This window comes from Hypanus sabinus, chromosome 22 (assembly GCF_030144855.1).
Source record: "Hypanus sabinus isolate sHypSab1 chromosome 22, sHypSab1.hap1, whole genome shotgun sequence".
Taxonomy (NCBI): domain Eukaryota; kingdom Metazoa; phylum Chordata; class Chondrichthyes; order Myliobatiformes; family Dasyatidae; genus Hypanus; species Hypanus sabinus.
Window position 1 is genome coordinate 9,495,226 of NC_082727.1, and position 13,494 is coordinate 9,508,719.

At 43.2% G+C, this 13,494-nt stretch overlaps 1 protein-coding gene across 1 annotated transcript in view; it reads left to right on the forward strand.

Moving 5' to 3' along the window:
* The window catches only part of mrpl43 (mitochondrial ribosomal protein L43), a 38,940-nt gene extending 25,691 nt beyond the window's left edge, over positions 1-13,249 (forward strand). Inside the window, exon 3 of the mRNA XM_059947026.1 lies at positions 12,793-13,249. Coding sequence (XP_059803009.1) covers positions 12,793-13,001 — 209 coding nt within the window. The 3' untranslated portion in view covers positions 13,002-13,249. The remainder of the gene's footprint in view (positions 1-12,792) is intronic.
* The last annotated feature ends 245 nt before the right edge of the window (positions 13,250-13,494 follow it).

A 13,494-nucleotide genomic window follows, 5' to 3' on the forward strand; every position in this document is an offset into this window, starting at 1 on the left:
CTATGTACCTCCTTTTGTTTCTCTTAAACAGGGCCTGAATATTGAAAAACAAGTTTTCCTACATTTGTTATCTTTACCCTGTATTCTGACAGGCCCATGCAAGCTTTGTACTCACAACATTTTATTTTTGAAGACCTCCCAATTACTAAGTACACCTTTACCAGAAAATAGCCTATCACAATCCACACTTGCCAGTTCATTTCTGATACTATCAAAATAGGTCTTTCTCCAGTTTAGAATTTCAACCCGTGGACTAGACCTATCTTTCTGCATGTTTACTCTGAAACTGATGGCATTGTGGTCACTGGATGTAACGTGTTCTCCTACATAAACTTGTCACCTGCCCTGTCTCCTTCCCTAATAGCAGATACAGTATCTCTCACACTCTGTATGTTCTGATTAAGGAAACTTTCCTGAACACGCTTGACACTCTTTTCCAACCAGTCAATATGTGGAAAGTTAAAATCACTACAACAAGCTTATGTTTCTTGCCACTGTCTGCGATCTCTTTACAAATTTGTTCCTCTAAATCCTCAGGACTGCTGGGTGGTCTGTAATGCAGCCCCATTAACATGGTCACACCCTTCTTATTTCTCAGTCCCACTCATAAAGCCTCGCTAATCGAGTTCTCCAGTCTGTCCTGATGAAGCAGTGCAGTAACATTTTCACTGACTAATAACACCACCCCTCCTCTGTCACGTCTAAAACACGAAACACAGGGTTGCCAGTCCTGCAACCAAGTCTCACTAATGGCTACAACATCATAATTCCAGGTGTTGATCCATGCCCTGAGCTTGTCCATCTTTCCTGTGATACTTCTTGCATGGGAATGTACACAGCTCAGGGCACTAGTCACACAATGCTCAACCTTTTGATTCCTGACTTTGTCTATGCTCTTGCCAACATCTACTTCCACAACCTGTCTACTAACTGTTCTGGCACTGGTTCCCCCCTTCCCCCCCGCATCCCCCACACCTCTAGTTTAAACCCCACTGTGCAGCATTAACAAACCGTCCCTTCTGTATACGTCCCAGCTTCCCTGGAAGAGCCCAATGATCCAACAATCTTATACCCTCCCTACTACACCAACTCTTTAACCATGCATTAAACTGTATAATCTTCCTAGTTCTGGCCTCACTAGCACGTAGCTTGGGTAATAATCCTGAGATCACAACCCTGGAGGTCCTGCCTTTTAACTTAGCATCTAACTCCCTTTGCAAAACTTCATCACTCGTCCTACCCATGTCACTGGTACCTACAGGGATCACAACTTAAGACTGTTCACCCCCCCCCCCCCCCACAAGAATGCTAAGAACTCAATCTGAGATGTCCTGGACCCTGGTACTTGGGAGGCAACGTACCATTCTGGAATCTTGTTCTCACCCATAGAACCTCCTGTCCATTCCCCTAACTAATGAGTCCCCTATTACCACAGAGTGCCTCTTCTCCTCCCCATTCCCTTCAGAGTCACAGAGCCAGACTTGGTGCTGGAGACCTGACCACCATTACTTTCCTCTGTTCCGTCGACCCCCCCTCCCACAGTATCCCAAGTGATATACCTGTTGTTGGGGGGGGGGTGGCCACAGGGGTACTCAGCACTAGCTGTTTAACCCTTTTCCCTTTCCTTACTGTTGCCCAGTTTCCTGTGTCCTGCATCTTGTGGGAACTACCTCTCTAGAGTTCATCCAGTTCCAGCTCCAACTCCTGAACACGGTTTGTTAGAAGCTGCAGTTGAATGCACTTCTCACAGTTGTAGTCGTCAGAGATACTGCATGTCTCCCTGCCTGGCATCTTTTCTGTCCTATCTGAGCAGATAGAAAGAAGGGAAGAGAATAGAACTTAACCTAGAGCTTTACTTTGCTTTCTGTTACTGAAGCCTAAGCCTCAAAGAGCTAAAGCCTCAAGGGTCACCACTCTGACTCTGTCCACTTAGACAGTGGCCGCTGCGCTTGCCCCTACCTTCTTTTAATTGGCTTTGCTAATCAATCTCAAATGTAGGTTGGTCACTGATCAAAGCTCTATTATGCTGCCATGATCGGCTGCTCCCTTTTTCTACTGGGGCAGTGGACCTGATTAAAATCCCCTCCTTTCAAACATCCGATGTCCAGATGGTCAGTAGTCAAGGTCTGACCCTACAGAAGACCTTGGGATTCTGAAGAACTTTTGATCTGCATCTGTCCCTTCTATCTTGGCACAGGGTCAAGTTGAGTGTACAGCAACAGACCTTCTGGCCCACTATGTTATGCTGAACTTATTGAGCTAATTAAATGGGCAGCACAATAGCAAAGCAGTTTGCGAAATGCCTTACAGCGCCAGCTATAAAATTCCTGCCACTGTCTATAAGGAGCTTGTACGTTCTCCCCATGACCATGTGTGTTTCCTCCGGGTGCTCCAGTTTCCTCGGATCCCAAAAAAAGACATACAGGTTAGGGTTATTAAGTTGTGGGCATGCTATGTTGGTGCTGGAAGCAGGGTGATACTGCCCTAGCACTTCCATAGACTGAGTTGGTCATTGATGCAAAATTATGTGTTTCACTGTATGTTACATGTACATTGAAACAAGTAAAGCTAACCTTTAAAATATCTTCAAAGATTTTCTTTCATCTTTAATCCCTTCTGACTACATGGTGTCTATCCCTCCTTTCTCTACATATTCATCTGTCTAAGAGCTTCTTACAAAGCTTCTTTCATATCTATTGCTGCTCTACCACCCTGGCAGGCATCCACCACTCTGTAAAAATAAAGTTATCCTCCACATCTGCTTTAAACTTTCCCCCTCTCATGTTAATGGCAAGCTCTTTAGCATGAGACGTTTTGAATCGGGGGGGGGGGGGGGGTAGTTTCTAAGATTCCAGCTATTTTTTTCTGATCTCCCTCGGCCTCTGCCACTCCAGAGAAAACAGCCAAAGTTTGTCTAGCCTCTCCTTTTAGCACATGCCCTCTAATCCAGGCAGCATCCTGGTAAACCTTTCTGTACCCTTTCCATACCCTCCACATCTGTCCCATACAGAAACAGCCAGAATACTCCAGATGTAGTCTAACTCAACTTCTGTAAACCTGAAACATAACTTCCTGACCCAGAATCAGGTTTAATATCACTGGTGTATGTCAAGACATTTGTGATTTTTGTTAGCAATACTGTGCAACACAAAAAAAAGCCTATAAATTGCAATATAAATTATGTTATATAGGAAAAAATTACATAGTATAAAATGAGAGCGAAAAAAGGTGATTGTTCATGGGTTCATTGTCTGTGCAGAAGTCTAATCTGGTGGAGAAACGGCTGTTCCAAAAACAGTCATGGGCACAAGCCTCCCCAGCACCAAGGACATGCCTCAAAAAGGCAACATCCATTATTAAGGACCCTCATCACCCCTTGCCCCCTTCTCATTGTTACAGTCAGGAAGGGGGTACAGGAGCCTAAAGACATACGCTTGTGTTTTAGAACTCTTGAATTCAATGCCTCGACTAATAAAAGGCAAACACTGAGCAGCCAATGTAGGGCAAATCTGAGAATATCACCTTCTGTGCACAAAGCTCACATCAGGAGCTGGATGGAATTGCCTGGAAGCATTTGGGTAGATGTAGATATTTAACTATGCCTCATTCACATTCAGGTATTGAATTATTCTGTTTTATGCTGTACAGTTATAATAGCTTTCTTTTCTATCTATTGTGTAATGTAATGCAATTCTTATGTGAAAGTGGAAGAGGCCCCAGCAGTTCTGTATCTTTCATGGAATATGGGTGTCACTAGCAAGGAGGGAGGGAGCCACTTCCTGGAATCACCATACAAGTGAAGGCTTGTCACGTTATTTCAGAGGACAATTAGTGCTGTGATTTGTAAGTGAGACCTAGTGGATTTTTTTCCACATATAAACCACTTACCATTATTGATACCAGTTTTCCTATCATAGACTCTGTCCTGAAGAAGGGTCTCAGCCCAAAACACCGACTCAATTTATTTCTGTAAATGCTGCTTGACCTGCTGGGTTCCTCCAGCATTTTCTGTGAGTAGCTGTAGATTCCCCAGTTTTTGAATTAAGATAGAAAGGGAAAACTTTCAAATTAATTTACAGTTAGAATTATTGACAATTATAATATTGAAGGAATGCTTGGCAAGGGTGGCAGAGAGTTGACTGGCTATTAATTAGTGAAAATGCACAAATTCTGGTTTTGCCAGTGTATGTCCAATCACTTGACCTAACTACATAAATCACTTTGTGGCCTAGTTATGTGCTCTTAATAACTTTCTTTCCTGTCCATTTTTATGTTGTGAGCAGATTTACGCACAGTACTTTTGGTACTTTCATTGACGTAAATAATATAATATAAAAAGTTGGCTATATTTACTATCTATACAACTTGAAATACTTGGCAGACATCCATGAAAACAAAAGAATGAATAACAAAAGTTAGAACCCCAAAGACCCCTCTCCCCTCCTCCCCGCGTAAGCAGCGGCAAGCATCAACCAATCCCCTCCCCACCACCCTTGTCAGCACCCTTCACCCACTCAGCAACAGCAATGCATTGTGAGGGAGAGAGAGAGACAGATCTCTTCCCCTCTCCCTCCCCCCACTCACTCACTCTCACACACACACACACGCGCACATCTCCCATTTCAAGTCAAGTCACTTTTATTGTCATTTCAACCATAACTGCTGGTACAGTACATAGTGAAAATGAGACAACGTTTTTTCAGGACCATGCTGTTACATGACACAGTACAAAAACTAGACTGAACTACATAAAAAAAACAACACAGAGAAAGCTACACTAGACTACAGACCTACACAGGACTGCATAAAGTGCACAAAAACAGTGCAGGCATTACAATAAATAATAAACAGGACAATAGGGCAAGGTGTCAGTCCAGGCTTCGGGTATTGAGGAGTCTGATAGCTTGGGGGAAGAAACTGTTACATAGTCTAACCGTGAAAGTTAGGAGGGAGAAGAGATTGTATGAGGGGTGCATGGGGTCCTTCATAATGCTGTTTCCTTTGCGGATGCAGCGTGTAGTGTAAATGTCCGTGATGGCGGGAAGAGAGACCCCAATGATCTTCTCAGCTGACCTCACTATCTGCTGCAGGGTCTTGCAATCTGAGATGGTGCAATTTTCGAACCAGGCTGTGATGCAGCTGCTCAGGATGCTCTCAATACAACCCCTGTAGAATGTGATGAGGATAGGGGGTGTGGGAGATGGACTTTCCTCAGCCTTCGCAGAAAGTAGAGACGCTGCTGGGCTTTCTTTGCTATGGAGCTGGTGTTGAGGGACCAGGTGAGGTTCTCTGCCAGGTGAATACCAAGAAATTTGGTGCTCTTTACAATCTCTACCGAGGAACCATCGATGTTCAGCGGGGAGTGGTCGCTCTGTGCCCTCCTGAAGTCAACAACCATCTCTTTTGTTTTGTTCACATTAAGAGACAGGTTGTTGGCTCTGCACCAGTTCGTTAGCCGCCGCACCTCCTCTCTGTAAGCTGACTCGTCGTTCTTGTTGATGAGACCCACCACGGTCGTGTCATCGGCGAACTTGATGATATGGTTTGAGCTGTGTGCTGCAGCACAGTTGTGGGTCAGCGGAGTGAACAGCAGTAGACTGAGCACACAGCCCTGGGGAGCCCCTGTGCTCAGTGTGATGGTGTTGGAGATGCTGCTCCCAATCTGGACTGACTGAGGTCTCCCAGTCAGGAAGTCTAGGATTCAGTTGCAGAGGTGGGTATTCAGGCCCAGTAGGCTCAACTTTCCGATCAGTTTCTGAGGGATGATTGTGTTGAATGCTGAACTGAAGCCTATAAACAGCATCCGAACGTACGTGTCTTTTTTGTCCAGGTGGAGGGTGGTGGCAATGGCATCATCTGTTGAGCGGTTGGGACGGTACGCAAACTGCGGGGGGGTCCAATGAGGGGGGCAGCAGGGTCTTGATATGCCTCATGACGAGCTTCTCGAAACACTTCATGATGATGGATGTAAATGCAACGGGACAGTAGTCATTTAGGCAGGACACTGAAGACTTCTTCGGCACAAGGACTATGGTGGCGGCCTTTATCACAGCAAATGGGGGTCTGATGGTTGCTGTTTCGGTGTTACAGTCTACCACACCTTTCTTTTACTCAGAGATTCCCGACACAAGAATTGGGAGCAAACTCTCCCTACATCTAAAGAAAGAGAGAGAATGTGATTGCTCGACTACAGAGACCTCCATCCACCACAGCAAAATCTTGATGTTCCTTCTCCCGTGGCGCCTCAGTTTGGCAACACAAGCCTGAAATCAGTCATCCACAGGGCTGCACCCGGAAGGTGCCATTTTCTAAGGCACACCTGGAGAAAAGCCGGCCGACGAGCTCCAGCCGCCATTTTAAAAAAATGCAGTTTGTGTGCCAATTGCAGATCAGGACCTTGATAGAACCACAACCACCTAGAAAAGGAAACAAAGAGGCATGAGGCACTCCTTGCAAACTAGACACTCTCAATTTTGCCTCATCCTTTAGCCAGACAAGCTTCTGCCTATTAATATGTTATCTCAGGCATCATGAGTTTTTGTTTTATGGAGTAAAGTTTGTGACAACTAATCAAATCTTAGTACATTCACCCGGTTTCCCTTTATCCATGTTACTTCTTAGAACAGCAATAAATTGGTAAAATATGGTTTCCTTTCCACAAAACCATAATGATGTTGCCTGAATACTTTGAATATTGTGGCTTTTTTTTGCAAACTTTTCAGTAATAATACTTTCTAACATTTGCCAAAATGTAAGCCGATTCTCTCTTGTTCTGTCTAAGACAACCTTCCCAAGCTTCCTTTAGCACATGCCTCTAATCCAGGCAGCATTCCTATTTGATCTTTGTAGCTTTCATGTCATGGTTGGTGGCAATGCATTTTGTGTTATCCATGAGTCTGTGGCTCTTTTCGTAGCGGTTAACATGCACAGTGTACTGGAGCAGCACGGTTAGTCTGTGCAGAGGCTGATGTATTAAAGATGTCATCTGATACTAACAGGGCACAGAAACTTGTCAGAGTTTGCTTCCCACATGCCAGACAAATCATAAATATTAATCAGTAAAGGTCTGTAGGGACACGTCAAATGGAACAGTTCCTGAAACTGCTTTGATGCATTTTGCGTCAAGCCAGGCGGGTTGTCCGCAGACTTGATTTCAGCTTGTTCAGTTGCAAATTTCTTTGCCTTTCTGCTTCATCAGGAATTGGCTGAGGGTGCTGGCATTGATCAAGGAATGAGCTGTCATTTCAAACATGCAAAGAAGGAGAACTGGATTGCTGCTTGTTCGTTTACTCCCTTTCCAGTGAACTTCTACTTCAACTGCTGCCGAGTTTGCAAATAAGCCATTTCTTGAAAGATCTGCAGCAATGAGATTCTAAGAAAACATTAGGCGGGGAAGAGAAAAGGAGAAAAAGAGGGAACATGGTGGGAGGGGGTTGTATTGAGAAAGCTCGAGCCATTTTCCTCTGCAGTTACTGCAAGAAAATTAATCTTGGTAGAATATAGTGACATGCACATACTTTGATAATAAATATATGTTCAACTTTAAACATGCTTATATTATCATCTTACCTTGCTTATCCCTGTGCTTCTGGATGAGATTCTAGACAGTGAGTAAGTTTGATTTTGCCTTGTCCAGTGGTAATGGGTGTTGGTTTAGGGGTTAGAGGAAACAGTTATCTAATTAGAGTCATAGAAAAATACAGCACAGAAACAGGCCTCTTGGCCCACCTAGTCTGTGCCAAACTGTTTACTCTGCCATCTTCCATCAGCCTACACCCACACCATAGCCTTCCATAACCCTACTTCTCTTAAATGTTGAAATCAAGCTTGCATGCACCACTTGTGTTGGCAGCTCATTCCACACTCTCACAACCCTCTGACTGAACAAGCTTCCCGTCATGTTCCCCATAAACTTTTCACCTTTCACCCTTAACCCATGACCTCTAGTTGTCCCACCCTACCTCAATGGATAAAGCCTGCTTGCATTTACCTTTTCTATACCCCTCATAATTTTGTACACCTCTATCAAATTTCCTCTCAGTCTTCTAGGTTCTCAGGAATAAAATCCTAAAATATTCAATTTTCCTTATAACAGCTCCCCCAGGTGATCTTTTCTTGTAAATTTCATTGGTTTTAATGAAAAAGATGTCAAGTCTAGTTCCCAGCACCCCACAGAATGTAGATCAGGTCCAGAGCTCTCCTGGTTCCACAAGGGGGCAGCAAATCTTCAACCTGGCATACCAGGTTGAACCCTTGAAACCATCTTTAATTATTTCAGTTAGATAATGTTGCCATCCCAATCTACATAACTTGTACTAATAGAAGCATGAGGAAAAGCTGAACTAAAATCAGGGATGACCAAAGAGATCTAATGAGAGGAAGGTGGGAAAACCGAAGTTTAATGGGGAACAGAATTAGAATTAGGTTTATTAACACTCACATGTGTCGTGCTTTGTGGCAGCAGGAAAGAGCAATACATTTTTAAAAATCTATAGATTACAATAAGAAATATAGAAGATAAATAGTGCAAAAAAAGCAAACTACTGAGGGGGTGACATGTGATCGTGGACTGTTCAGAAATCTGAAGGGAAGAAGTTGTTCCTGAAACATAAAGTGTGTGTCTTCAGGCTCCTGTATTTCCTCCTTGATGGTAGCAATGTGAAGGTATGTGCCCCAGATGTCAAGGGTCCCTAAGGACTGGCAAGGAATACAGTACGATATAGATTAGTTGCAGGTATGGGCAGAGAAATGTCAGATGGAGTTTAACCCAGATGAATGTGAGGTGTTGCACTTTGGTACGGCAAATGCAAGGAGACAGTACACTGTTATCATTAACAGTGTTGCTGAGCAGAGAGATCTTGGGATCCAAATTCATAGCTCCGTGAAAGTGGCCACATGGGTCAATAGGATGGATAAGAAGGCTTATAGATTGCTTGCTTTTAATAGGCGAAACATTGAGTTCAAAAGTCATGAGGTTATGTTGCAACTTTATAAAACTCTGGTTAGGCCACAACTGGAGTTCCATTCACCCCACTGTAGGAAAAATATTGAGGCAAGGCTTTGGAGAGGGTGCAGAAGAGGTTTACCAGGATGCTGCCTGATTTAGAGGGCATGTGCTATCATGAGAGGCTGGGTAAACTTGGGTTCTTTTCTCTGAAGCAGTGGAGGCTGAGGGGAGATCTATTAGAGGATTATGAGCAGCATAGATAGAGTAGATGGGAACCCCTGTTTCCCATGGTTGAAATGTCTAATACCAGAGAACATGTGTTGAAAACGAGAGGGGGTAGGTTCAAAGGAGGATGTGAGGGTAAGTTTTTTTGCTCCTGGTGGGTGAATGCCTGGTATGGTGATAGAGGCAAATTTATTAGAGGCTTTTAAGAGACGTTTGGACAAGGACATGAATATTAGGAAGATGGGATATAGACATGGTGAAGGAGGAAGGGTTAATGTTCGGGAGTTTTAGATTTGCTTTTTAGTTGATTCAGCACAACATTGTGGGCTCCTGTGCTGTACGTTCTATGATGGATGTTGCCTTCTTGAGGTATCTCCTTTTGAAGTTGTGCTCGATGACAGGGAGTCTGGTGCCTGTGATGGAGCTGACTGGCAGCCGGTGATGAAGGCAGAGAAAGCAAATTTATAAAACCTTGGAGTCTGTTGAAGAGCAAAAAAAAATCAAAGGATACGGGATTGGCACAGTAGTGCTGAGGTGAAAGAGGAGCTGAATCCTACTGAAAACAGAGGAAGGAGGGGCTGAGGTTGTAGGAGGTTAGATCAATGTGTCAGGCTTTTGAGAGATAAATACAAGACCTGTAAAGGACATCTGCTCAGCAATACAGTGAACTTCATATAAGTATTCATGAAAACTCATAAATATCCTGATAATCTCATAAATGTACCCTCTTACTCTCATAAATATACTTAGACACTTTCATAAATATACCCACGCACTCTAAGGAACATTGCTTAACAATATGCTGAGCTTCAGGATCAGTCGCAAGTAAACATGGAACTGCCACAGATGTACTCGTGGGAAGAATGTAAAGTGCCCTCGGACTCAGAAGATACCATCGGGTCTGAAGAGCAGCCTAGTGACTCACAGTTCACACTTATGTCCCCTTTTTACAAATTCATAAAATGGAATAATTGGGAAAGTTAGGGGCAAGTAGTGGGTAGATCTGCCACTGCAACATCACCTTGGGAGTGGAGAGCTGAATGGAAATAAAGGCTATTTAAAATTAGGCACATGTACTGAAGAAATTGATAACATATAAATATACCTGCAAAATCTTACAAATATATCCCCACACTCCCATAAATGTGTTTGCGCACTCATGAGTATACAGGTACACACACATAAATACAGTAGATTCTGGTTAATTGGGCTATCAGTTATCGGAGCAGCTGTTTATTTGACAATAAAAAAGTAGCTGGGATTCCCTTTGTTTATTTGGGACACGATGTCACTTAATTGGGGCTGGAGACTGGCACTGAAAAGTCTCTAACTAGCGTCAGATGTGACCACTGGACACAACCATACAGAGCGGACAGTTTTTAAATAGTGTCTTCAAAAATTAGTGATTTGTCACTGAAAGTTGGTGCAAAATAATTAAGACAATTCAGAACTGTTTTACTCACTGCAGTTTCAAGTATTCATGCCTAGAGATGCCAGAAATGGCCAGGAGAGAAATTAAAATTCAACAGGTTAGGAACTACAAAGAATTTGAAGTTATCAACAAACATTTTGAATGTTATAATGAAAATAATGATTTGGAGGATGTAATCAATAATAGCATGGTATGAAGGCAGTCTATTATTTACACTAGGTCTCTCCGTTGATTTTGCTCATTTACAATCAATCAAAAGAATGCATATACAGGATAAATTCTTCCTTCAAAGCCTATTGGGAACTAATTCACAGTTTATAGTATTGATAGAGCTCTAATTTGTTCAGTATTTCAATTGAATACATATATTGTTACATTGTTAAACCTTTTTAAATATTCCATGAAACTTCAGTTAATTGGAACAGACACTGAACTGAGCCAAAATGAACTGGTCCCATTGTATCCCAATTAATCGGAAACAATTGTATATGCACAAATTCAAAATACACCCACAAACTCACATATATATTTACATATACTTCTCAAACAAACGTCAGGAAAAGAAGAACATATTTTGTCCAGATAATAGCTCTCAACCTTAATAGGTCTCTCCATTCAAGATAATTTAGACGCTAAAATCATAGGAACAGTGTAAGACACTGATTATTCAATCCACCAAGGCCCGCTGGTTCAATGTTACAATCTCAAACGCAGGGCAGCACAGGAAGCCCATCAACAGCAATGTGAGACTTGGGAAACAGCAACCCATTTGAAGCATTATAATGCTGCACTTTAAGGAAAAGAATACTTGAAATGGCTGGGTAAGAAAGGGTTAAATAAACATTAAAATATTTTTTGAGAGTTTGATGCCACTTTTAAGATGATCGTGACACAGGCACAATTACTTGGGGATGTTGGCCTCTTTTTTCTCATCAGTGGAATAAGCCCCAGAGCTTTTGTGTGTGAGTCAGACACAAGTGCTTTGATGAACAGTGCCATTGCCAGCTGCTAATTTTGAACACAAGCTCTTATTTTAAGAAGCAACCCAGTAATTGCCAACCCTAGATGAGGTGTTTCATCCTTATCAACACTCTCCAAAAATGAAAGGCTGGTCACAGTCAGCTTAAACACGTATGGCCACACGCACGATTTCTGGCACACAAGTATCTGCACATACAAGCATGCTCACAACTTGCTAGTTCACTTAGAGCAGTTGGCACTTGCATGTGTGCATCTTACATGTGCGCGTAGGTGAATGGGGGTGAGGAGGGGCTTCCTCATTTCGTTCTTTACATTTATACTTAGTGCCTCAGCATGTTTCAGCCAGTACTTCTGAAATGCTTTACTGCTGGGAAATTTATACACATTATGCTGCCAGGCGCAGTATCTGATGGTGAGCACATGACGTGGTTGGTGATGTTGGGGGCTGAATACTGCCTGAGGTAAGCAGACTGAGAGTGAAGGGGAACAGGTGATACACATGATTTGTTTGATATGGGGGCTGAATACTGCCTGAGGTAAGCAGACTGAGAGTGAAGGGGAACAGGTGATACACATGATGTGGTTGGTGATGTTGGGGGCTGAATACTGCCTGAGGTAAGCAGACTGAGAGTGAAGGGGAACAGGTGATACACATGATTTGTTTGATATGGGGGCTGAATACTGCCTGAGGTAAGCAGACTGAGAATGAATCTGCCTTCAATGTTTTATTATCTCTATACAATTACTTATCACTTCTGTTGATTTCACTGCTGCCTGTTACAACTATCAGACCTGGAGTGATTGGCAGCTGACCTGGTGCTGTGCATATTTATTTTATTTAGAGAGACAGCAAAGTAACAGGCCCTTCTGGCCCACAAGGCTCTGCCTCCCAATTATACCCCTGTGACCAATTAACTTATACACCTCTGGACTGTGGGAGGAAACCAGAGCACCTGGAGGAAACCCATGGTCATGGGGAGAATGTGTAATCTCCTTACAGAGATGAATCCGGGTTGCTGACTTTGTAAAAAAACATTCTTCTGACTGCTCTGCTACCATGCCTTTCCCTATGTTAGTGCTTACTCCTGATACAGCTCAGCTTGGTAGAACAATGCATGCAAAGTTGAACAGAAAACAGCAAGTATCATGGTTATTTTAGAGGTATAAGTATGCAAATATTTGATTTCCTGTCCCAATCTTGTTGCAGTGAACGGAGCAGTGAGGGAAGAATCGTTACACACCAAGACTGCACCAGAGGTTGCCCAGCTCATGCAGAAAATGACCACTCAGTCAGGGCTGGACATAATCCGCATCCGCAAACCATTTCACACCGACAGCCCAAGCATACAGGGTCAGTGGAACCCGTTCGTCAACAAGCCCAGTGCCTTGAACGTGCAAAACTTCAAGAAAGACTGAGAGGCCAGACTCATTGCCAGAAGCGGAGGAACTGACGTAATCAGTCCCATTATAGATTTTCCCGTTTTAAAATCAATCTTCCTCCAGTGACTGAACGTGTGATTACAAGTGGGTTCTAATGACAAGAAAATCTCCAGCCATCTTCCCCAGCCCTCCCTGCGGCGGGACATTGCTCTGAGCTTCAAACTTTGATTCTGTAACTGTTGACCAGTTGGTAAATGTTATTAAAGATACAGAAGTGCTTAATATCCTCTTTCTGGATCGTTAAATGTGACCAGCTTTAGACACAGTCCTCTGAGCTGTGATCAGTGGAGGTCCTGTTGAGGAAAGTACTGTTCCAACTCCATCCTTCCTAGAAGACCACTCGCAATGGGAGGAGCAACCCCGCATATTCTGTCTGGCTAGCCACCTGACAATATGAACATTGATTTCTGGTCATTTCACATCCCTTCCCCTTCTTCCATTCCCCATTCTGATCCTCTGTCCCTTTCTC